Source organism: Durio zibethinus, chromosome 24 (genome assembly GCF_047325235.1).
Source record: "Durio zibethinus cultivar Kanyao isolate XHJ-2024 chromosome 24, ASM4732523v1, whole genome shotgun sequence".
Classification (NCBI taxonomy): domain Eukaryota; kingdom Viridiplantae; phylum Streptophyta; class Magnoliopsida; order Malvales; family Malvaceae; genus Durio; species Durio zibethinus.
In genome coordinates, this window is record NC_143185.1 from 1,248,176 (window position 1) to 1,272,753 (window position 24,578).

Below are 24,578 nucleotides of genomic sequence, written 5' to 3' on the forward strand. Positions count from 1 at the left end.
TTCTTTTCAACAAAATTTTTTTAAATTACTAAAAAATTGTTACTTGTTAACATGAATTTGTTGATTCATTCAAGATATCCTTAAGAAACCATTATGAAATAGTCTATTATGTTTTTTTTTTTCATCTCATCTTAGCATTTGTTTTGTTTGTTTTTTCAAATCATGGTGTTTGATAAAATGACTTAATCTTACTTAAAAAGATTCGCTGTACATGAAAACCATTAACAACAGAAAATGGTAGTGAGCATGGTGAAAAAAATCTTTCATCAAATGGTAGTATTTCAAATCTATGCAATCATCAATTTCATACATTTTAAATTTTTAGTTAATGTACTAAAATAATTTGAATGTTATTACATGTATCAAACTTTGTGTTCCATCCATATAAGAAAAAATTATGTATTTATAATATTCAATTTATGAATTTAAGTTCGTTTTTTTTTCTTTTAATATTTTTTATTTAATTATATTAATCAATATTAAAAAAATTTTAAAAAATAATTTTTTTAATTTAGTGGCATTTGTATCTAAAAATACCTTTAAATGTCAAAATGTAGTGACTTTTTCTATTATAAATGCTGCTAAATTTAGTGACATTTTTTTACTATAAACGTTTCTAAATTTAGTGGCATTTTATAATTAAAATGTTGCTATTTTTTTCAATGCAAGATAGGCAACACTCTTAGTGGCATTTTTGATAAATGCCACTGATTCTTTAGTGACATTTATAAATGAGACTAAATGTAAAAAAAAAAAAACCACTAAAAACTTAATCTTTTGTAATGGCTACACCCCCGATTCTTTGTTTAATGGTATTATGGATTTAAGCATAAGTTATAGTACTAGAACTAGTTCTATAGCTTTGGCTAATGAGTTATAGTAATTAGTATAGCCATGATCATATGGCCCTGCTAATAGATTATAATAGTTAGCGTAAGACCCTGGTTAATAGGTTATAATAGTTAATAATGATTATAAGAATGAAATTATCGATATGTTAATGTCACAAGTTATAGTAGTGATCATAGCTAACAATAAACTAATGATAATGATGGTTATGATATGATGATTTCTAAAGATTGATCTATGATTTGTATATGAAGATGATTTATGATGATTTCTAAAGATTGATTAATAATTTGGTTTGATTATGATATTTGAATGACAATATATTTTACAATAATTTAGAAATTGACCTATTTTGATATTAATTTATGATCTACAAAATATTTGACATTATAATGATTTTTAAAATATTTTGACATTATGATTTGATGAATATTTTAAATAATTTATATAATATGTATGAAAATGATACTTGACCAGTACAATGTGTAAGTTTATACTTGTTAAGCTGTGGTTTGTTTTTTTTTTTTTTACTTTTTCTTTACAGTTGAGTAAGTGATAAGTTTCCTTAGTCTTGTAAGAAGTTAGAAGATTAAAATAAAAAAGATTACATAGTCGTTGAAGATAATGTTGGTCAATAAGATCTTATGAATCAGTTTTGTATTTTTATTGATTTATATTTGAATATATAAAGATTTATTATCAATTATTAAAAAATTTTATAATGATTAAGAAAAAAAGTTTCGTATTATTTTAAAATTTTACTTTAAAATAATATAACTGTATAATATCTTAATCTCATGACATGACAAAATCAATAAACATTTGAATTTAGTAAAATTTTAAAAAATATTTTAAATTAAAAAATTTTACAAATATAATATTTATTGAAAATTTTTCTTTCCCTTCTCTTTTCTTTTGTAGGTTGTTTTTTTTTCTCTCATCAAAAGATTCAAAAAATTTTCACCTCATTCTAAAAATATAAATTGATTGAACTAATTGGATGAATATTTATTAAAAAATATTTAAAAATAAAATCTAAAATTAAAAAACAACACATTGAATCCAGAAAAAAAAAATAAAAAACTATTTTATAGGTACAAAAGATTCAAAACTATATTGAACCAAAAAAATTAATATTTATGTCCAAAAGTCTAGAAGGCTAAAGCCCGTTAAACGATGTAATAATAAAAATACCCACACAACTCAAAAGTATTCCAATTACACTTTATCAATTATGAGTAGGATTATATCTATAAGAGGAAAGATCTCCTTATATTAAAGTAAGAGTTATATATATATATATTGAATAAAAAAAATCAGATTATTATCAGAAAAAATGGGCAATTTTGGTCACGACAAGGAATTTTTTTTATTGTTATCATATGTGAGCAAGCACATTTAAAATCAATTGGGATTTTTTTTTTTATGAAGTTAGCTGTGGACTTGATCATAAAATGTTCATACTATCATTGATTTAGATGTTAATTCAGCTTAATTATAGTCATTAGTTTAGGATTTAATATAGAGACATTTTCATGTACAATAAAAAATAATAAAGGAATATAAAACACTTTTGTGCCTGCATACCAAGGAATAAATCTTTCTTCATTAGCAGAAAAAACAAAAGGAGTTACATTTTCCTCAACTTGGAAATAATAAAGACACAAGTCTTTGTTTATTAGTATAAAAAATAATTGGAGACTTGATTTGCTTGATGTTCTATTGGTCTAAAGCTGCCTGAAGGAATTTGAGAGTTGCTACGTAGATTTTTTTATGTTCTTATATGTGACGAAGTCATGAAGATGATTATAATACAGTCCAGAGAGATGGGCTCATTTATATATTTTTTTCTCATCTACTCATTTAATTATAATTATAACTTTGATTACTTGATGTTCTTCGACTATACAACCTCAATGTTCATCAGAGCATTAGCCTATAGAGGTTATTGGGAATCTTCTCTAAAATGCCTCAAGCTGATTTAAATTAGTTCCTCAATAATCTTAGACGTAAATTAGTCCACACAATAAAATATAGTAGCAAAACTATAATGTTAAATCAGGATGATCAAGTTAAACATCATACACATTAAGTTCATCCAAAAGACAAGCATACAATAAATCATTACCAATACTGATTTCCAAAGGCAGCAATCATCTAAGACAAACAAATCACACCAATACAGATTTCCAATGACAGCAATCAGCTAACACAAACAATAGGTTTTACTACATTATTACAAGTATGAACAGGTAAAAGCCACAAACAATCATGTCTTCTTTGCTACGGACAACACAGCTTGTTTGATTCACGTTTTTGTTGATGTTCCTTAGAAGACTGAGATCATCCTTGCATGAAATTTCAAACCCAAACTAGATTTTTTAGCTTAATTTAAAGTGATTTCTTCAAAGCAAAGTTTGAGCAAAAAAAAAAAAAAAAACAAAGCTGAGAAGAAAAGAGGTAGGATTGTAAGCTGCAACATATATATATATATATATATGGACATTTGTCAAAATTAACTAAATTATTTAAAGGAATGACAAAAAAGAAACCATTTTAAAAATTAAGAACTCAACTGAAAATTTTCTAAGGTTGACAATTAAAATGAAATCAAAATAAAAAGTTAGAGATCTTAAATGAAATTCACCCCTTTCTTTTTAAATACAAATTACATTGTTAATATTTATTATTATTAAAAGTTATCAAATTTTACTTATGTTATATCAAAAAAAAAATTAAATTGTCAGTATTTATTATTCTTATAGTTATAAAAAAATTGGTTATTCAAATAAATTTTTAAAGAATTATACGTACATGCATCACGCTTGTACCAAAAATAATGTATATAAGAAGAAGAAGAAGAAATAACTTTTATCACATCACTAATATAAAACATAAATTAGTCCATACATTAAAATAATGCATTGCAAGTTAAAGATCTCACAATAAATCCATACAAACAACAATAACACAAGGAGGGACCAAAGGACAGCAACAGACACACAATAGGTTTTTACAGAGTTTTAAACAATCACATAATACTGATTTTTTTTTTTTTTTAATATACACAAGCACAAAAGAGGTAGAAGCCTATCATCTCTTCTTCTTCCCATGGAGAACAGCTCCTCTGCTTCAGCCTTTTATTTATTTTCCCTAGAAATATAAAAGTCAAAGGTTATACTTTGTACTATCAATTTAAAACACAAGATAAAGTTATAATTATACTATCAAGTGATTTGTTTAGAGAAAGTTTGAACAAAAGTAATTTGGAGCGAGTAATAGACAGAAAGAGTACCGGCAGCTATATGAACCGTATTTGTAAGCTAGGAGGTGGGTTTAAGGCTTGAATAAAGTCTTCCCCACAAGCACTCGGTCCACACCCTTTGCAGTCTATAATCAGACAGTTGAGATGCATCTTTTTGTGAAGCTTGGCTCTCTTAGCCTCTTCCACATCTACCACATTTCCCACCGGTTTTATCCACATAAATCCACGAAGGAGGTCCAAGTTTTCCAGATCTCCAACACTGAATTCTTTGGCGTCACTGCCATCTAATCTCGCTTTGACAGGGTTTAATTGTCTTAGAGAAGTTAATCTCCCAATCCCTTTCGGGTAGTATTGTAGGCTCCAACAAGAATTAGTATGAAGAGACCTCAGGTTGATCAATTTCCCTATACCTTCTGGTAGTTTCTCAAGACCAACACAAAAAATGAGATTCAAGTGTTGCAAATTATGCAATTCACACACTACTTCGGGCAATTCTTTTAAAGTCTTACTGCCACTCAAATTAAGGTATCTCAAATGAATTAATTTCCCTATTTCATTTGGAATTTCTTTTACTGACACACCACCGGACAAATCCTTCGAAAAATCCAATAATCTGAGACATTTCGCTCCCTTGAAGAAGGCTTGTAAGGCTTCACCAGTTACTCCACACTGTTGACCAACAGCTAAAAGGCTCCTTAGTTTCTCTATGCCTTTTATAGACCCAGGAAATTGATCCTCTTTTGCAATGTTTACCCTCAAATGATGAGTCCTTTTGGAAGATAAATCCCGCCCCACATTTTCACTGCTGACTGACACAATTTCTTCATTTGTCAAATATTGGACAAAATCATGTACCATGTCGTGCATCTTACATTCAACTTTGTTACCATGCCCATCTTTATCAAAATCTTGGAAAAAAGAACGAGATGCTAAGTAGTTGAAGTATTCATCACCTTGTTCTTCTTCCATCCCTAAATTTTCTTTAGAATTTAGATAACCATGTGCCATCCAATGTTTAATTAATTCAGTTGGCTCAAAAACAAAATCTTTGGGAAAGATTGCACAATACAATAAACATGGTTTTATTTGTGAGGGCAAATCATAATAACTTAGCAAGAGAGGTCTAAAAATGTATTCTTGTGCAACATTTAATTTCCATATCTCACTATTCAGTATAATTTGCCACTCATTCCTAGTATTTTTCTCCCGCAACAAACCTCCCAAAGTCTTAGCAGCAAGTGGTAAACCTTTACATTTCTTGGCTATTTCCCTTCCAATATCCTCCAAGTTTTCACGCAACTCATTTCCCTTTCCTATAAAGGCCGATTGACTAAGTATTAACCAGCATACTTCATCAGATAATTCATTCAAAGGAAACACTTGAGAGCACCCCATCCCCCTTGCAACTGATTCTTTACGAGTAGTCACTAAAATCCTACTTCCAGACATGCCTTGCTGAAAAGCAGCTTTTAGTGGCTCCCAATCTTCATCACGGTCTGTCCACACATCATCTAAAACAAGAAAGAATTTTGCACTTTTGATATTTTCACAAATTTCCGTCAGAACATCTTGTAAGGGACTTGTATTTTGGAGGTTGGAAAGTGACTCTTGATCGAGGCCTCCTAAAATTGCTCTCGCAATTTTGTTTCGATCAAAAAAGTCCGAGACACACACCCAAATTACTTTGTTGAAGTGTGCTCGAACTTCTTGGTCATTAAAGATCAATTGAGCAAGAGCAGTTTTTCCGATCCCTCCCATCCCTACTATAGAGATGGTTTGAATGTCCTTATTACCACCCAACAACGAGCTTAGCATCTTATTTTTTACCACATCTCGACCAAGTAAATTGGAAACATCAACAAAAGATGTGCTTTCTAGGCGTCTAGGTTGTTTGATTTCACTTGATCTTTCTAAGTGATACATATCTTTCTCTTTGGCAATCACATCTAACTCTTCATTGATTTTTTTTATTTTAGTAGCAATGTCATGACGCCTAACAACTTGACGACTAGAAGAAGCAAAGCATGAAAGGAAAGGACATACCTTCTTTCTAACATAAATGCTTTCAACTCCATCCATTTCCAACTTGAGGATTGCAGTGTTCCACTCATCTAACACATCCTCCATATCATAAGCAACTTCTTTGAGCCTTTCTAACCAGTGCCTGACACTGTTTTGAAAGATTTGTTTTTCCTCTGCATCTTGAAGCACCCATTGGATGGCCTTAAAATTGCTTTCAAGCTTTTCTGCTTCCTTCTCAACATCTGTTACCAGCCTTAATTCTTGCCTAGCATTTTCAGCAATAACTTCTACTAGATTCTCTATAATTGCAGAAACAACTGCTTCTGCCATTTTCTTAGAAGAAAAAGAGGTGTTGGTAATGGTTAAAGGGGAAATTAAAGGGAGATGAGATCTGGAATTTGAGGGAAATTATATTGGTGACGTTGGGATTGGGTAGCAAATAAAACGGGGGACCACTTCTATAATTGTAGACTGTTGACTGGTAACCTGCTGTAAACCAAGTGATGAAGCATTTCACATCGACTTTTTTTTTTTCTTGAAAGATTAGATTTTATTAAGAAAAAGAGGCATGCAAAATTACAACCATGCAATCAAGCCAGTGGATCTATCCACTCCTTACTTGGCTAGATAGTCCGCTAAGTGATTAGCTTCTCTAGATACATCAACAAACGAATATTTTGTATAACAGCTTGTAAATGACAAGAGGCTGTTGATGACATTACTGAACTTTCATGGGTTTTCGCTAATGTGATTCACCCATGAGATAACAACTTTGGAGTCACTTTCAATAATGAGGTCTGGCAGAGGATTGACATTTTGCTTCCACCACAATCGTGAGTGCCTCTACCGCAGCCATTAGAACAACAAGATTCGAATCCATGAATCCAATATTTTTGGAAAAGAGAAGTTTAATCTTTCCTTCACTATCGCGAAGCACTCCACCAATTCCTGCTGGTCCCGGTTTTCCACGAACAGAACCATCAACATTAATCTTCCATTTTCCTCTCGGGGGTGGGCTTCAGAGTGCTGACTTGTATCTTGTTTCTTAGGCATTTCATATCGACTATGAAAGCAACTGCAAATATAATTGACTCAATCTAGCCTAGGTTGACAATGCGTAAAGTACGGGAAGGATAGAACATTCTTCATAGTCATTTGTCGAATTATTTATTATATTATATTGGTGACGTTGGGATTGGGTAGCAAGTAAAACGGGGGACCATTTCTATAATTGTTGATTGTTGACTGGTAACCTCCTGTAAACCAAATAATGAGGCTTTTCATAAAAACTATGAAAGCAACTGCAAATATAATTGACTCAATCCATCCTAGAGTTGTCAGTGCGTATAGTACGGGAAAGGTAGAACATTCTTCATAGTCATTTGTCGAATTATTATATTATATTGGTGACGTTGGGATTGGTTAGCCAGTAAAACGGGGGACCATTTCTAGAATTGTTGATTGTTGACCGGTAATTGCGGTAAACCAAATGCTGAAGCATTTCATATCGACTATGAAAGCAACCGCAAACATAATTGACTGAATCCAGCCTATGGTTGTCAATGCGTAAAGTACAGGGAGGGCAGAATATTCTTCATAATCGTTTCTCGAATTATTATATTATACTGGCGACGTTGGGATTGGGTAGCAAGTAAAACGGGGGACCACTTCTATAAATGTTGACTGTCGACTGGTAACCTGCTGTAAACCAAATGATGAAGCCTTTCATAAAGACTATGAAAGCAACTACAAATATAATTGACTCGATCAAGGCTGGGGCTGCCATTGCGTAAAGTATGGGAGGAGTGGAATATTTTTCATTTTTATTTTTAAAATGCTATATTATATTTATTATCGTTTTTATAGTTAATGAGTATTTTAAATCTATCATTATTATTATTTTTGTATATATTTAATAGATATGGTATTATTCATACTCATAGGTTTTTTAAAAATAATAAAAATAAAAACATATTTTTTTAGTTTTTTATTTTTATCTTATATATTTAGATAATTTTTTTATAAATATACACTAATATATATTTTTAATAAAAATGTATTAATTTTAATTAATCTAAAATAATAATTTATATTATTTAATAAAAAATTATTTATTAAATATATATATGTAAGGCATGGTTATAGGGGATGTTATATCATCCATTCTCATTCTTGTATATAATAAAAATTTAGAATTTTATTTATTTTCATATTTATAATATAATACACATTCTCATCTCATTCTCATTAAGATAACAATCGAATTTTTCATTAGATATGAATAAGATTAACATTTTCAATCTAGCCCTCCATTAATTTAAGGATAGTGGGGGAATAAATGTATGCCTTGATGAGCACCAATAGATCTGTTGCAGTGGCTGAGTGATCCTATTAACACCTACACCCCAATTCCTCAGTTTAATGGTATTATGGATTTAAGCATAAGTTATGAAAAGTAAATTCAGAATTAAATGAAAAATTAAAGTTGTAATTTGTAAAGTTACAGTGTTCAGACTATAGACTATTGCAATGCTTTTTTTTTTTTTTTGCAAAATTTATCATAGATAGATTTATATTGTTTAAATTTACTTTCTTCTTCCTATTTTTCTCTTTCATATTTAATATTTTTTTGATTCTATATCATTTTTTCAAAATCAATTTGATATTATTGATTAAAAAAAAATTTTTATACCATGAAACTAAAAAAAAGTAAAATCTAGAAGCTATACTGAAACCTTCATTACTATTTTTTTAGCCAAATCATCTAATTACAAAAAAAATGTACAAAAATATATTAATAATATAAAATTAGCCATATTCATAATGAAAATAAAAATACAAAAAATATTTATTGAATATAAAAAAGGAAGAGAAAAACAAAAGAAGGAAAAAATGATGAAAAGTTTAAAATATAAAAAAAAAAGAAGAAAATGTTGAGTTAGTACATAACATTAGTACTGATTTTTTTAAAAAAATTTAACAAAAAAGAAAAAAAGAAAAAAAATAAAATTACGATATACTTGACACATTGATTAATATCAATTTTAAAGAATTATGAAATTATAAAAAGAAAAAATCTAAAAAAATACTTTTTTTAATAATAATATGAAATGGATCCAATATTAGAAAATTCAAAACATTCCATAATATTTACTAAATAAAAAGTGAACATTTGTAAATAGAAGAAAATTAAAAAGCAAAAGTTAAAAAAGAATCAAATTACTTGCCACGTAAATTTTCATTTGGTATCAAATTGAGTTACTTAAAAAATTAAATCTAAAAAATCATTTATTAAATACATAAAAAATAAAAATGAGACAAAGTAAAAAACTAAAAAAACAAAATGGCAAACAATTGGTATCAAATGTATCTAAAAAAATTAAAATATAGAAAATTAATCAAGTTTTTTATAAAAAGAAAAACTATGGTATCAAGTGAGACCAAACAAAAAATAAAATAATTTGTTAAATATTAAATAAAAAAAATACACACACACACGAAACCAGAAGAAAATTTAAGAAAGACAAAGATAAAAACAAGTTTAAAATTTATGATTTGGGGTTCATGGTTTTACCTTTTGAAATTTAGGGTTTAGATCCAAAAAATATTTTTAAAAAAAGTAGATCCTACGTTTAAAAAAATTATGAATTATAAAAATAAAAATAAAGTAAAAAATAGATTTAAAAAAAATCGTGGATCTCACTAAAATAAAAACATAATATATATATATATAATATAAAAAGGAAAAAAATAAAAAAGCTCGTAAAAGTTGGTTCCATCATTAGAAGGGAGTGGTCTCACTAAAAAATTAAAATCGATTTTGTAACAAAACATATAAAAATATTTAAAGTAAAAAAAAAAAAAAACTCATAGAAGAAAAACACAAAAGTGATCCGCTAAAAAACTCTTCCAAAAATAATGGGCCCAATAAAAAGATAAAAATATAAAAACAAAAAAAAAAGTAAAGTATTAAAGAAAAGTAAAAAGTAAACTTAAGGAAGGAGAAAAAAACACAAAAAATATATATAAATAATATATAATATATTATATATTATTTATATATATTAAAATATATAAATAAATAAATATAAAGTACATGTTTTTTGAAAAAAAAAAAAAAAAAAAAAAAACAACAACAACACCATCCTACGCAGGGTTTAATAGTGACTCAATTTGCAGCATTTATATTAGTTTTGACTTATGGGAGGCCAGGTAAAGCAATTTCTTTTGGAATTGAACTTGTACAATTGGACTCACTTAACTTCCATGAAAACTCCCTAATAACCCACTCTCTAATTTTGTTTCCTTGGTCACTTCCATTCTCCTAACAATTCTAAATTACTTCGACTATCTCAAAAATTAAAATTCCCACTTGTTTTGGAACTTAAACCATCCAAGTCTCCAAGCTTTGCAGAAAATTATGTATATCTTAAACTCAAATATTGAGTGAGAAGTGATTTTTCTAGAGCTAAGCTTTGTTTGATAAAAAATTATGAAAACAAAAAATTTGTTAATTCAATAATTAAAATTGATGACCACTTTCTTATATTATAATTTAATTATTAAAGTGTCCTCAAACTTTTAGTATAATAGTTAAAGGTGTCTGAAAGAACATTAAAAGCTTGATTTGAATCAGGAACATTAAAGTGTTCTAGATCTGGCCTAGCCACTCAAGAGTTTAAATGCTGGTTCTAAGCCGGGCCCAAAGACAGCGGCAGACACACACGATAAGTTCTTAGACAGTTTTAAACAATCACATGCGGATTATTATTATTTTTAAATATACAAGCATAAAAGAGGTAGAAGCCGTCATCTTTTCTTCTTGCCACGGATATGTCATAGCTCCTCTGATTCAGCCTTTTAACGAAAACTTTCCCAGAAAGATCAAAGTCAAATTAAGGTTATCATTGTAATATCAATATAAAACACAAAACAAATTTATGATTATACTTTGAAGTGATTTGTATAGAGAAGTTTGAAAAAATGTAATTTGCAGAAAAGTTAGACAGAGAAAAAGACAGAAAGAGTACTTACTGGCATTTCCATGAACCGTACGTCTAAGCTAGGAGGTGGGTTTAAGGCTTGACGAACATCATCAAGATGATCTATCGTTGTTTCATGCCCATCCAACCATAAATCCAGTTGCTTGAGGTGTATCTTTTTGTGAAGTTTGGCTCTCTTGGCCTCTACCACATCTATCGCTTTTCCCACCAGTTTCATCTCAACAGATCCACGAAGGAGGTCCAAGTTTTCCAGATCTCCCACACTGAATTCTTTAGCAGCATCATTACCATTTCCTGAACTGGCTTTGACAAAGGTTAATTCCCCAAGGACAGTTAATCTCCCAATCCCTTTTGGGTAGTATTGTGGGCTCCAACAATTCTCAGTACGAAGAGACCTCAGGTTGATCAATTTCCCTATACCTTCTGGTAGTTTCTCAAGATAAACACAATAAGAGACATTCAAGTATTTTAAATCATGCAATTCACACACTACTTCAGGCAATTCTTTTAAATTCAAAGTGTGGCTCAAATAAAGGTATCTCAAATGAAGTAATTTCCCTATTTCACTTGGAAGTTCTTTTACCTCTACACAATCATACCTATTACCCGTGGAAAAATTCAAAAATCTTAGACATTTTGCTCCCTTGAAGAAGGCTTGCAAGGCTTCACCAGTTACTTCACACTGTCGACCAACAAGTTACAAGGCTCCCTAGTTTCTCTATACCTTTAATAGACACAGGAAATTGATCCTTTTTTGCAATCTTTACCCTCAGGTGATGAGTCTTTCTGGGAGATAAATCCAGCCCCACATTTTCATTGCTGTCAATCTCTACTGCCACAATTTCTTCATTTGTCAAATATTGGACAAAATCGTGTACCATGTCGTGCATCTTACATTCAATTATGTTACCATGGCTATCTTTATCAAAATCTTGAAAAAAAGAACGAGATGCTAAGTAGTTGAAGTATTCACCACCTATTTCATCTTCTATTCCTAAATTCTTGTTAGAATTTAGATAAACCATGTGCCATCCAATGCTTAATTAATTCACTTGGTTCAAAAGCAAAATCTTTGGGAAAGATTGCACGAGACAATAAGCATGGTCTTATTTGTGAGGGCAAATCATAATAACTTAAGAACAGAGGTGGGAAAATGTTTTCTTTTGCAACATTTAATTTCCACATCTCACTATTCAATATATTTTGCCACTCATTCCTAGTATTTTTCTCCCGCAACAAACCTCCCAAAGTCTTAGCAGCAAGTGGTAAACCTTTACACCTCTTTGCTATTTCCCTTCCAATATCCTCCAAGTTTTCACGCAACTCATTATCCCTTCCAACAAATGCCACTTGACTAATTATTAACCAACACACTTCGTCGGATAATTCTTTCAAAGGAAACACTCGAGAGGATCCCATCCCCATTGCAACCGATTCTTTACGAGTAGTCACTAAAATCCTACTTCCAGGCATCCCTTTTTGAAAAGCAGCTTTTAGTGGTTCCCAATTTTCATCGCGGTCTGTCCACACACCGTCTAAAACAAGCAAGAATTTTGCTCTTTCAATTTTTTCACAAATTTTGCCCATAACATTTTGCAAGGAAGGATTTTGGAGGTTGATAACTGAATTTTGGACGAGACCTTCTAAAATTGCTCCCGCAATTTTGTTTGGATAAAAAAAGTCCGAAACACACACCCAATTACATTACTGAAGTGTGATCGAACTTCATCATCATTAAAGATCAATTGAGCAAGAGTTGTTTTTCCCAACCTTCCCATCCCCACAACAGAGATGGTTGGAATGCCATTCCCACCCAACAATGTGCTTACTATAGTATTTTTGACCTCATCTCGACTATGTAAATTGGAAACATCAACAAAAGATGTGCTTTCAAGTCGTCTAGGTTGTTTGATTTCATTTGATCTTGCTAACAGAAACATGTCTTTCTCTTTGGCAATCGCATCTAACTCTTCATTGATTTCTTTTATTTTAGAAGCAATTTCATGACGCCAACAACTTGACGACAACAAGCAAAGCATGAAAGGAAAGGACATACCTTCTTTCTAACATAAATGCTTTCAACTCCATCTATTTTGAACTTGAGGATCGCAGATTTCCACTCGTCTAGCACATCCTCCATATCATAAGCAACTTGTTTGAGCCTTGCTAACCAGTGCCTGACACTGTTCTGTAAGATTTGCTCTTCCTCTGCATCTTCAAGCAGACATTGGATGGCCCTAAAATTGCTTTCAAGCTTTTGAGCTTCTCTCTCAACATCCGTCACCAACTTCAGCTCTTGCCGCGCATTCTCAATGGTGATAGCAGTGAGTTGCTCCAAGATGGAAGAAACAAGTGCTTCGGCCATTTTGAGAGTAATTGATTGATTAGTGAAAGAAAATTGATGGGGGGGATTAAACCATCCAGTTCAGCTGTATTATAAAGAGGTAAAAGGTGGTGGAAGAATCTCGGGTCAATGAGAGCTGAGCATGGGCAAATTAATTTACGTCTAACACTCACTTGCAACTTGATATTGAGAGAGCGAGAGATTTCAAGTCGGGAGCGGAACCCGATGTTCAACTTGTGTTCTATTTTGTTCATCCCGGGAATGACGAGGATTATGTTTGTTTATTTCAAACAGTAAAGGAGTATTAGCTGGCTTCTTTTTTTTTTTAGTAAAAGATAAATTGCAGTCATCCGAGAAATAAAGTATACAGTTTTTATGAAATTAGTTGTTCACATTATCACTATATGTTCATACTATCATTGATTTACATGTTAAATATTGTTAATTCAGCTTAGTTTAGGATTGATATAGACCCATTTTCATGCATAGAAAATAATACAGGAAAATAAAACACTTTTGTTCCAGAATTAATAACAAAGGAATAAGTCTTTATTTATTAGTTAAGTATATTTTTATGGTGTATTTGGTGTATAAGATTATGATAAAATAAGATAAAATGATATTATATATAATTAAATTAAATAATGTAATCATATCTTGTGTGCAATGATTAAGATAAAATAATTTTATTTATTGATCAAAATTATTTATCCTTAAAATTTATACCATTTAAATTATTAATGTAATTTTAAATAAATAATAAGATATGTAAGTTTAATTTTATAAATTAAAAATAATCTTCCTTATTTTAAGATTATTGAATCATCTTATATTAAAAAGATAATTGATCTTCTTTGTAATTTTATTCATTTCTTGAGATACAATTGTAATACCTCGACCTAAATGATAATTGAGCTAGACTATTATCAAAGCCCATTAATTTAATTAAGAGATTAATTATTAAAGCAAAAATGATTGAGATCTTTTATGACACAAAACTTAGCTATTGTGAAATAAAAAAGAAAACAAGAGTTCTTCCTCATCTTTCTTAGGTTTAGAAAGCATGAAAAATCAAATTGATGATCTGAAATCAAAGGTTATAATAGCGTTAAAGAGCATGAAAAATATTATGTTAATTGTTATTATTTGGAGTTAAAGCATATTAGAGAAAAATCTAAAAAAATTATGAAGCTTTTCATTAATATTCATAATTTATTTGGGAAAACTACTGGATTTTGTTTACTTTGTATTATTAAGATTTAATGATGATTATTGATTAAATTTTAAATGTTGAAAATGGGGACTGGGTTTTTAATTATTGAAGAAGAAATTTTATTTTTGAATAAGATGTTATTATTTATAATAGTAAATTAAAATGAAATCATGCATTAATGGATAACAATCAACATTATTTTTTTAAAATTAAAAAAAAAATTATTTACTCACATTTGAAAGATAACTTTTCTTATAAATTTTGTTCTTACCATTCACTTAAAATCATTTGATTTATATGTTTTTTATAAGAAATAAAAGAAAAATAAATTTTTATTTTCTTTTTATTAGTTGTGGACCGAAAACTTAACTATAAGTTAACCCTATTAAAAATTGAATTATTTACTACTAAATCTTTTATCTTTTTAATTTTATTAAAAACTCCCTTCAGTTGTAAAATACTTAAAATATTTCCTTTTTTTTTTCAGGTATTACAATTCTAATTTAACTTTCATTTTTAACTTCTATCTTATTTCATTTAAATCCTTGATCTTTTAAAAATACTTCATTATGGTATTTTTTTTAAATATTCTTTCATTAATAATTGAGAAAATATCCATACAGCATGTTTAGGGATGTCCACGTTGCATGCCATGTAAGCTTCGACATATACGGACGTTTAACAAAATTATTTGAAGGAAAGACAAAATTGGAATCATTTTAAAAGTCAAAGAATCCGAATAGCATAATTCAAAGATAAAGTGAAACCAATAAAAAAAAAAAAACCCTCAAATGAAATTTACCCCTTTCTTTTAAATAGATAAATTGCAATAATCCCAGGTATTAATATAGCTTGATTATAGCTATTAATTTAGGATTGATTTAGAGATATTCTCATGCATAATTAATTGAACAATTCGTTGCATCATAAATATATAAAACACATTTAAGGCATAATGTGTAACATATACCTTTGAAGGGCTGTGATTTCCTTTGTTTCTGATTTAGTTATCCCTTTGGTTGCTGCAGTAGGCTTCACAGATTGTGAATTTGCTTCAATCACTTGCTTTAATATTTCTAATCTTATGCTGATGCTTTGGCTAAGCAAGCATCTCATAGTATTGTAGGTTTTAATGTTAGTTACCAGAATTTAAACAATCAAGAAAAGGTTAGTGCTGATTATTAGCGTAATTTTTATACGAAAATATGCATATCTCAAACTCAAATACTGCATGCAAAACGCTTGTTCTATACCCTGAGATATAAACGAAGAAGAAGAAGAAGAAGAAATAACTTTAGCACCTCACTAATGTTAAACATAAATTAGTCCATACATTAAAATAATGCATTGCAAGGTAAAGATCTCACAATAAATCCATACAAACAACAATAACGCAAGGAGGGACCAAGTACAGCAACAGACACACAATAAGTTTTTACAGAGTTTTAAACAATTGAATGGCTTTTTTTTTTTTAATATACACGAAGCCTGTCATCTTTTCTTCTTCCCATGGATAACAGCTCCTTTGCTTTAGCCTTTTATTTATTTTGCAATTTAAAACATAAGATAAAATTATAATTAAACTATCAAGTGATTTGTTTAGAGAAAGTTTGAACAAAAGTAATTCGGAGAGAGTAATAAATAGAAAGAGTACCCGCAGCTATATAAACCGCATGTGCAAGCTAGGAGGTGGCGGGTTTAAAGCTTGAATAAGGTCTTCCCCACGAAGACTCAGTCCACGCCCTTCGTAGTCTATAACCAGATAGTTTAGATATATCTTTCTGTGAAGTTTGTCTCTCTTAGCCTCTTCGCCATCTACCACATTTCCCACCGGTTCTATCAGAAGAGATTCACGAAGGAGGTCCAAGTTTTCCAGATCTCCAACACTGAATTCTTTGGTGTCATTGTCATCTACTCTCGCTATGACTGTGGTTAATTCCCTGAGAGAAGCTAATCTCCCAATCCCTTTTGGGTAGTATTCTAAGCTCCGACAATAATCAGTACGAAGAGACCTCAGGTTGATCAATTTCCCTATACCTTCTGGTAGTTTCTTAAGACTAACAACCATAGCGATTCAAGTATTGCAAATTTTGCAATTCAGACATTCCTTCAGGCAGTTCTTCTAAATTCCTATTGTGACACAAATTAAGGTATCTCAAATGAATTAATTTCCCAATCTCGTTTGGAATTTCTTTTACTGTTACACCACCGGACAAATCCTCCGTAAAATCCACTACTCTTAGACCTTTGGCTCCCTTGAATAAGGCCAGCAAGGCTTCACCGGTTACATCACACTGTTGACCAACCTCCTTAGTTTCTTTATGCCTTTCATAGACACAGGAAATTGATCCATTTTTTGCAATCTCTACCCTCAAATGACGAGTCTTTTTGGAAGATGAATCCAGCCTCACATTTCACTGCTGTCAACCTCCACTGCCACAATTTCTTCATTTGTCATATCTTGGACTGTAATTTGCCATGTCATGCATCTCACATGCAATTATGTTACCATGCATATCTTCATCAAAATCTTGAAAAAACGAACGAGATGCTAAGTAGTTGAAGCATTCACTACCTTTTCCTTCTTCCGTCCCTAAATTCTCGCAAGAGTTTAGATAACCATGGGCCATCCAATGCTTAATTAATTCATCTGGTGAATATCAAAATCTTTGGGAAGGATTGCACAATAAAATAAGCATGATCTTATTTCTGAGGGCAAATCGTAATAACTTAGCAAGAGAGGTGTGAAAATGTCTTCCTTTGCAACCTTTAATTTCCATATCTCACTGTTCAGCATATTTTGCCACTCATTCCTAGTATTTTTCTTCCGCAACAAACCTCCCAAAGTCTTAGCAGCAAGTGGTAAACCTTTAAACTTCTTTGCTATTTCCCTTTCAATAGTCTCCAAGTTTTCACGCAACTTATTTCCCTTTCTCATAAAGGCCAATTGACCAAGTATTAACCAGCACACTTCATCAGATAATTCTTTGAAAGGAAACACTTGAGAGGATCCCATCCCCGCTGCAACTGATTCTTTACGAGTAGTCACTAAAATCCTACTTCCTGACTTGCCTTGTTGAAAAGCAGCTTTTAGTGGCTCCCAATCTTTCACCATAGTCTGTCCACACATCATCTAAAACAAGCAAGAATTTTGTACTTTTGATTTTTTCACAAATTGTCGCAAGAACAATTTGTAAGGGAATGGGATTTTGGAGGTTGGTAACAGAATCTTGGTCGAGGCCTCCTAAAATTGCTCTTGCAATTTTGTTTTGATAAAAAAAGTCCGAGACACACACCCAAATTACATTGTTGAAATGTGCTCGAACTTGATGATCATTAAGATCAATTGAGCAAGAGTTGTTTTTCCGATCCCTCCCATCCCTACTACGGAGGTGGTTTGAATGTCATTATTCCCACCCAACAACGTGCCTAGTATCTTATTTTTGACCTCATCTCGACCATGTAATTTGGAAACATCAACAAAATATGTGTTTTTTAGTCGTCTGGGATGTTTGATTTCACTTGATCTTGCTAATTGATACATATCTTTATCTTCGGCAATCACATCTAACTCTTTATTGATTTCATTTATTTTAGAAACGAGTTTATGACACCAAACAACTTGACGACAGTAACCAAACCATGAAAGGAAAGAAAATAACTTCTTTCTTACATAAACGCTTTCATCTCTATCTATTTTCATCTTGAGGATTGCAGTGTTCCACATATCTAACACATCCTCCATATCATAAGAAACTTCTTTGAGCCTTTCTAACCAGCGCTTGACACTGTTTTGTACTATTTGCTTTTCTTCTGCGTCTTCTATCACCTATTGGATGGCCTTAAAATTGCTTTGAAGCTTTTGGACTTCTTTGTCAACACCTGTTACCAGTCTCAATTCTTGCCTGGCATTTTCAGCGACAACTTCTACTAGCAGCTTTATAATTGCAGAAACAAGTGCTTCTGCCATTTTCTTAGAAGAAAAAGAGTTGTTGTTAATGGTTAAACAGAGATGAGATCCGGAATTAAAACTTCTTATGAAAATAAAAAAATAAGAAAATATCCCAAGGGTTTTTTATAGCAATAAAAAAATAATAATAATAATTCCTTGTCACATAACTTTGTATTTGCCGGTTATGACTTAAAGACAAAATGGTGAATATACTGACAACCTTAGGATATGCTTTTTGCAAGTTGCAACATCATATATACAGCTCATGGCCCAACCACCACCAAGGTTGTTCGCACGGGAGGTATCGGTGAGGGACATGGACATTTATTCAATATTTTCAACTTACGATTTTTACCACTTAATCTTTCCATGCCTAGAATAATTTATTTTTATTACATAACTATAGTTGAAGATCACATACTTGCATTAATTATGAAATCCATGCTCATAATATAGGGAGGTAAATGAAAAGAAAGAAAAATAAAAAATATCGTCAAGGTCAATATTGTTTTTAAAGTCTTTGGCATCATGCTAGAGTTCCATCCACCACACTGTGAATCTAGTTATAAAACACCTTCATGACACAGTGAGAGGAAGTCCCGTCACACTGCCAAATGGATTAGCTTTCAAGAAATGAAGTGACAAAAGAAAAGATATTGGAGCCACCAACCCACTACTTACTGAATAAGAAGGTCAGGCGAATGAGGTTCACAAAACATAAATCTATTAAAACAGTACTAATTGGGGAAGTATAGAATTAGCAAGGCATTTACTACTACTACTACATATATATTAATATTCCTAACGTAAGACTGAATCAGATGATAACGAATCTATAAAATATTCTAGGTTGATGACATAGAAATCCTAGACAAAACGTTTACATGTAAGTTTGTGATGTCAATTTCAATAATACCACCTCATAACATCAGTTAATCTTTATGCATGATTACCTGTACTGGGGCTGGGATTTGCTTGAGTTGACGGTTAGAAGTTTTGTGATCCAACAAAAACAAAATTTCAGTTGGCCTAGACCCTGATCTGTACATTGGAGATCATCCAAAGTATGGATGCCTATCCATTTCTCTCTCTTAACCATGCCAAGCCACTGCAAGTAAGAAAATGGAGATCATCTTCTGTGTACAATGTTTTATCTGCAGTGTCAAGTGCCAACAGCAATGCACTCAGCCTCATTGTAAAGGCACAAGCTCAATAGCGATTCCTGCCAACAAACACTAGGCTTGTCTCGTAGTATCTGATAAACAATTTTGCAATTCCATTATAGGAAATGGAGTGAGTTAAGGACTTCAAATACCCTCATCAAGGCAAAGAGTATAATTTCCTAAAGGGGTGTCCTCGTCAACGCTCCAGACAACCTGGTACTCATCCTCTAACCAAAATGCTTGTTTGGTTTGCCACCCGAACTTAATTGCTTCCTTAGTTGCATCTGCAGTTCCATCGCTATTGTTCCATCTGGTGTAGTCCCCCATGCTTGACTGACATAACATCCCATGGTAATAAGGGTAGCCTTCACCTCCTGCCATACAAGAACCATGACATGCCTCAAATGTTTAAGACCTTGATAAGACAAATAGATTTATTAAATACAGGTAAAATGAATCTTGACAGTCAAATTATAATCAGAAAGTGAAACAAAGCAAAAAATTTTTACCAGATACCAATTACTCCAAACAGATTCATAGCACTACTTGAAATTTTGATCAAGTTCCAAAAATAAAAGTGAAAACAAGGAGAGGACAAAGAAACCTTGGAAGCTTTTCACTTGAATTAAAAACAAACGTACCATCTCCAGAGGTCTACTTCATACCCGAAGGAAAGACTTGACAAGAAGTTGCTGCTTCAGTGGTGGTAATGAACAGAGGGCCAGCACCACAATCTAATGCCTGCCCTAGTTTAACTGTTGATTGGTAATCTGCTGTAAACCAAATGATGAAGCTTGAGGGCATAAAACCAGTTAAAACCACGATCCAACCCTCCATAAACTTGAAGATTGTAGGGGAATAAATGTATGTACTGACGAGCATCAATACATGTGTTGTAGTGGGTGAGTGATCCTATCAACACCTCCATCCCCAATTCCTCAATTTAATGGTATTATGGATTTAAGCATAAGTTATGAAAAGTAAATTCAGAATTAAATAATAAAATTAAAGTTGTAATTTGTAAAGTTACAGTGTTCAGACTATAGATTATTGAACTTTTATAACTCAACCATTGTACCCCACAGAAAACTTCCAGAAAATTATGAATGAGGAAAAAATATTACATAACATGCAAACAAATTTCTGCTCCACAAAGATCTCCTAACATTAGTTCACCCTAGGTTACTGTTCCACAGACATTTCTTCACGCCAATTATTTGCCATCAGCTTCTCAATAATATTCTTCAATGCAGGAGCGCTTACCCTGCACTTCTGTTCAGCAAAGCAAGATTTACCTTCTTCAGCTGCCTTGCAAAGTTGTGGATCCAATGGCACCTTTCCGAGGAATGGTACTCCCATTTCTGTACACATTTTTGCTGCACCACCACCAGTGCTATCAAAGACTTCACTGGCAGCAATGAGATCTAGCATTTCCGGTGCTTTCTCCCTCATATACTTGATAACCTTCTCAGTGAGATCAGTATGTTCACCAGCCCCTGTCATCCTCAAAAACCTGAAATCTGTCAATGGCTGACAAAAGCCACTCATGTTCTCAACAACTCCAAGAACTGATACTCCAACTTTTTTGCAGAAACTAACTTCTTTACGCACATCAATCAAAGAGACTTGCTGTGGCGTAGTGACAATGATAGCTCCATCTATTCCAGTAGCCTGAAGGAACTGGACAATTGAGATATGCTCATCAGAGGTCCCCGGTGGGGCATCAACAACCAGAAAATCGAGCTCTCCCCAGTATACATCTTTAAGGAATTGCTTGATGAGCCCATTTTTACGTGGTCCTCTCCAAATGACAGCTTCATCAGGGTTAGGGAGCATGAATCCAATTGACATTACCCCAAGGTTGGACTCCACATAAACAGGAGACCAGCCAAGGTTGCTCTGGTGAATGTCTTGACCTTCTAGGCCAAGCATTTTTGGAATGCTTGGACCGCAAATATCAATATCCAGTAGACCCACCTGGAAATTCTTTGCTGCTAGTGCAAATGAGAGTTGGGCAGAGAAAGTGCTCTTGCCAACTCCTCCCTTCCCCGATAAAACCAGTATCTTATGCTTGACAGTAGCCATTCTTTCTGCAATCGCAACCAAGTCTGCAGAATGTAATGGATTAAATATTAGTATGTTAGTAATCGATTCATATGACAGATAACATGGTCAAGCTAGGACAGAAGCAAAAGAGCTTGAAGTTTTATAAACCGTCATGAATATGTGATTAGCCATAAGATAGTCAATAACGCTTTCATACAACACCCACATATGCCACATATAAAATAGAAGAGAGGAAAAAGCAAAAGGCAATATAAAAACCAAAATGGAAAGAGGCAAATTCCATAGGTCAAAACCATTCATCAGTTCTCATTTATGGCATATATTTTCATTGTAAACAGTTGCTCTTTAATATATTAGGTAAAACCTAAGACAATTAACTAATCGTCAAATGCATCATTACAACTGCCAAACTTTAGACAGTTAAGGCAATTATATGTGAACTCATTATAAAAATTTAAAAGAAGAAGACGTGGCAAATAGTTAAAACCAAGGATAGTGAAAACACAAGACAGCCTTCATAGTTCAAAAAAAGCCGGTTTAAAGGGTGATAATCAGAGACAAAAGTCAAAACCCTCAGATAGATAAGACCCAATGCACTGGTATATGCAACTTGCAGCAAATTTCGAAAAGAAAATATACGAAATCATCTTATACTAGTTTCAGTTTCCTACAAGAATTGAAAGTCCAGTTAAAGCACTAAGCTATTCGATCCCAAATCAGGATTAAGCTTCCTAAAACACACAATACTAGAACCTTTGAAGCATTCTCTTATTATTCAAAACATGAGAGCTGCATCTCCATTAATATTTATTAACAATTTCTAGCTCCTATTGATTATATAACAACCATACTGGTGACATCTCCAAATGCTATTTTCTCCAGTAAAGCTCCATATGCTATTACTAAGTTTTTAAAATTTCAAAAGAAACCTGAAATTTTATTCTAGCCATAAAAAACAGTTCACAAACAAACCTCAGACCATCACCATGACAATAATAAATGAAAAAGAAAATATAACGAAAAGATGGGAAAGAGGGAAAAAGCAAACCTGGATCAGGACCCTTAGGGGCAGTGGCACAAACTTCTTGATTAGGGCAACCTTGGCATGCATCGGATTTACCCGCGGACTCCGATTGAGGACCAGGACAATCTGAAGAGCAATGAAGAAAATTAATAAAAACCCAAGACTAGAAATAACAATTAATCACCAAACCGAAAAAACATACGTTCATTTGCGTTTTCCGGGATTTCTCCGTTCTCCATGGGCTGATGTTTTTGTTGAAAAAAAGCTGTGAGAAAAAGAGAGAGCTTCGAGTTCTAACAATGGCGGCAGCCAAAAGATGAGTTTTTCGACTTGAATAAGATAACGGCTGTTGACTGTTCTAACTTTCACTGCTAATTTTTTTTTTTTTTCTTTTTAATTGTTTATATTAAACTTTGACTTATGCTTTGAATTTGTTTGATTAAACATTTAATTAATTATTCTTTCAGTTCTTGGGCTTTGGCAGAATGGAAATGTCATTGCCAAAGGATGGATAAAGACCAAATGGACTTATGAAAAAATGGTCCATTTAAAAACCTTTCCAGTTGAGCCACTAGAAGCTCTAAGGATCAAAGAGAAAATAGAAGAGGCCCAACATAAATAGCGACAGTAATTAATTGGGACAATACCCAAATAAACTCTCAAACTTTATTCTAAAATGCAAATAAGCCATCAATATTTTATTGCATGAAATTAAGGTTATGAACTTTGATTTTATTGTAATTAGAACCTTAATGATATAAAATATGTAATTTTTTGTTTAAAAATTTTTAATTGGATGTTTTAATTTATAAAAAAAATGCTTATTTAGATTGATTTAGATGAGTCAAATGATAAATATTTAATAGAATAATATTTTAAAATTCTATCAATTTGACATTATTCATCTAATTTTAAGATTTAATGAATATAATTACAATAAAATAAAAAATTTATGGTCTTACTTTTATATAATAAAAGATAGAAGGTTTATTTGCATTTTTAAATAAAGTTCAAGAGTTTATTTGGATATTAAACTTAATTAATTCAATAAGCATTTAAGTATTTAATTTGATGATTAATGCAATATGAATTCTTACTAAAAATTCTTAGAATCACTTTTTCCAATATAAAAAATCATTACATTTTACATCCATAATATAATCGACAAGCATAAAGGAGAAGATTTAAATGTCGAAATAAATATATAAATATAAATATAAATATATATATTCAAGTCAATCAAATATCATTATTATTATATTTTCAAAATATATATATTTTTAATAATTATCGAATAAAATGATCTTCTTGAATAAAACATAAAATCTGTCAATTGAATTAACAAAATATTAATCGTAAAATAATTTTTAAAAAACATTGAACTAAGTGAATCCCTTCTTATATATATATATATATATATATGTATATATATATATATATATGTATATATATGTGTGTGTGTGTGTAAAATGATTATACAAATATGAGTTGGATCGGATTAGTTGACTATATTCACCTTTGTGCCCCTATTGCATAATATGAAAACCAAGATTAGACGCAGTTAATGGCAAATTAGGACTAGCAAATGATTTCTGGCATGAACAACAGAGATTAAAGCATTATTTTGGCCAAGAAAATATATAGTCTACACGTCAGAAACCAAAGACAAGAGAGAA

At 31.5% G+C, this 24,578-nt stretch overlaps 6 protein-coding genes across 7 annotated transcripts in view; 1 reads left to right on the forward strand and 5 right to left on the reverse strand.

Moving 5' to 3' along the window:
- Positions 1-24,578, forward strand: part of LOC111316572 (prohibitin-3, mitochondrial-like) — a 98,704-nt gene that overhangs the window by 66,237 nt on the left and 7,889 nt on the right. The gene's annotated exons all lie outside the window — the stretch shown is intronic.
- On the reverse strand, positions 3,733-6,517 carry LOC149511789 (putative disease resistance protein RGA1). The gene is made up of 2 exons (XM_089753663.1): positions 4,145-6,517; positions 3,733-4,002 (listed from the first exon to the last, which is right to left on the reverse strand). The coding sequence occupies exon 1, from the start codon at positions 6,464-6,466 to the stop codon at positions 4,151-4,153; it is 2,316 nt and encodes a 771-aa protein (XP_089609789.1). The 5' UTR covers positions 6,467-6,517; the 3' UTR covers positions 3,733-4,002; positions 4,145-4,150.
- LOC149511790 (putative disease resistance protein RGA3) lies at positions 10,335-13,504 on the reverse strand. The gene is made up of 6 exons (XM_089754001.1): positions 13,239-13,504; positions 12,848-13,155; positions 12,192-12,761; positions 11,864-12,133; positions 11,171-11,724; positions 10,335-10,460 (listed from the first exon to the last, which is right to left on the reverse strand). The coding sequence occupies exons 1-6, from the start codon at positions 13,502-13,504 to the stop codon at positions 10,335-10,337; spliced, it is 2,094 nt and encodes a 697-aa protein (XP_089610127.1).
- On the reverse strand, positions 17,009-20,693 carry LOC149511791 (putative disease resistance protein RGA3). 2 transcript variants are annotated; one of them, XM_089753566.1, is made up of 3 exons: positions 20,477-20,693; positions 19,602-20,185; positions 18,247-18,669 (listed from the first exon to the last, which is right to left on the reverse strand). In XM_089753566.1, exons 1-2 carry the CDS (start codon positions 20,691-20,693, stop codon positions 19,956-19,958), a joined length of 447 nt encoding a protein of 148 aa, XP_089609692.1. In that variant the 3' UTR covers positions 18,247-18,669; positions 19,602-19,955. The 2 variants fall into 2 exon arrangements, with proteins under 2 accessions (XP_089609691.1, XP_089609692.1); XM_089753565.1 differs by having other exon boundaries at positions 17,009-18,669; positions 19,602-20,658.
- LOC149511792 (putative disease resistance protein RGA3) lies at positions 17,998-18,666 on the reverse strand. Its single transcript, XM_089754002.1, has 2 exons — positions 18,586-18,666; positions 17,998-18,525 (listed from the first exon to the last, which is right to left on the reverse strand). Exons 1-2 carry the CDS (start codon positions 18,664-18,666, stop codon positions 17,998-18,000), a joined length of 609 nt encoding a protein of 202 aa, XP_089610128.1.
- Positions 20,793-23,324, reverse strand: LOC111316576 (cytosolic Fe-S cluster assembly factor NBP35-like). Its single transcript, XM_022918560.2, has 3 exons — positions 23,105-23,324; positions 22,927-23,028; positions 20,793-21,919 (listed from the first exon to the last, which is right to left on the reverse strand). Exons 1-3 carry the CDS (start codon positions 23,139-23,141, stop codon positions 20,994-20,996), a joined length of 1,065 nt encoding a protein of 354 aa, XP_022774295.2. The 5' UTR covers positions 23,142-23,324; the 3' UTR covers positions 20,793-20,993.

Coding starts and splice junctions, on each gene's coding strand:
- LOC149511792 (XM_089754002.1), bottom strand. CDS start 18,666: ATGGCAGAAGCACTTGTTTCTGCAATTATAAAGCTGCTAGTAGAAGTT. Junction 18,526..18,585: donor CCAGGCAAGAATTGAGACTG/GTAACAGGTGTT, acceptor GCCATCCAATAG/GTGATAGAAGACGCAGAAGA.
- LOC149511791 (XM_089753565.1), bottom strand. CDS start 17,829: ATGATGTGTGGACAGACTATGGTGAAAGATTGGGAGCCACTAAAAGCT.
- LOC149511790 (XM_089754001.1), bottom strand. CDS start 13,504: ATGGCCGAAGCACTTGTTTCTTCCATCTTGGAGCAACTCACTGCTATC. Junction 13,156..13,238: donor TGGAAATCTGCGATCCTCAA/GTTCAAAATAGA, acceptor GTTGTCGTCAAG/TTGTTGGCGTCATGAAATTG. Junction 12,762..12,847: donor TGAAGTTCGATCACACTTCA/GTAATGTAATTG, acceptor TCCAAAATTCAG/TTATCAACCTCCAAAATCCT.
- LOC111316576 (XM_022918560.2), bottom strand. CDS start 23,141: ATGGAGAACGGAGAAATCCCGGAAAACGCAAATGAAC. Junction 23,029..23,104: donor CCCGGAAAACGCAAATGAAC/GTATGTTTTTTC, acceptor ATTGCTCTTCAG/ATTGTCCTGGTCCTCAATCG. Junction 21,920..22,926: donor CCCTAAGGGTCCTGATCCAG/GTTTGCTTTTTC, acceptor TACATTCTGCAG/ACTTGGTTGCGATTGCAGAA.
- LOC149511789 (XM_089753663.1), bottom strand. CDS start 6,466: ATGGCAGAAGCAGTTGTTTCTGCAATTATAGAGAATCTAGTAGAAGTT.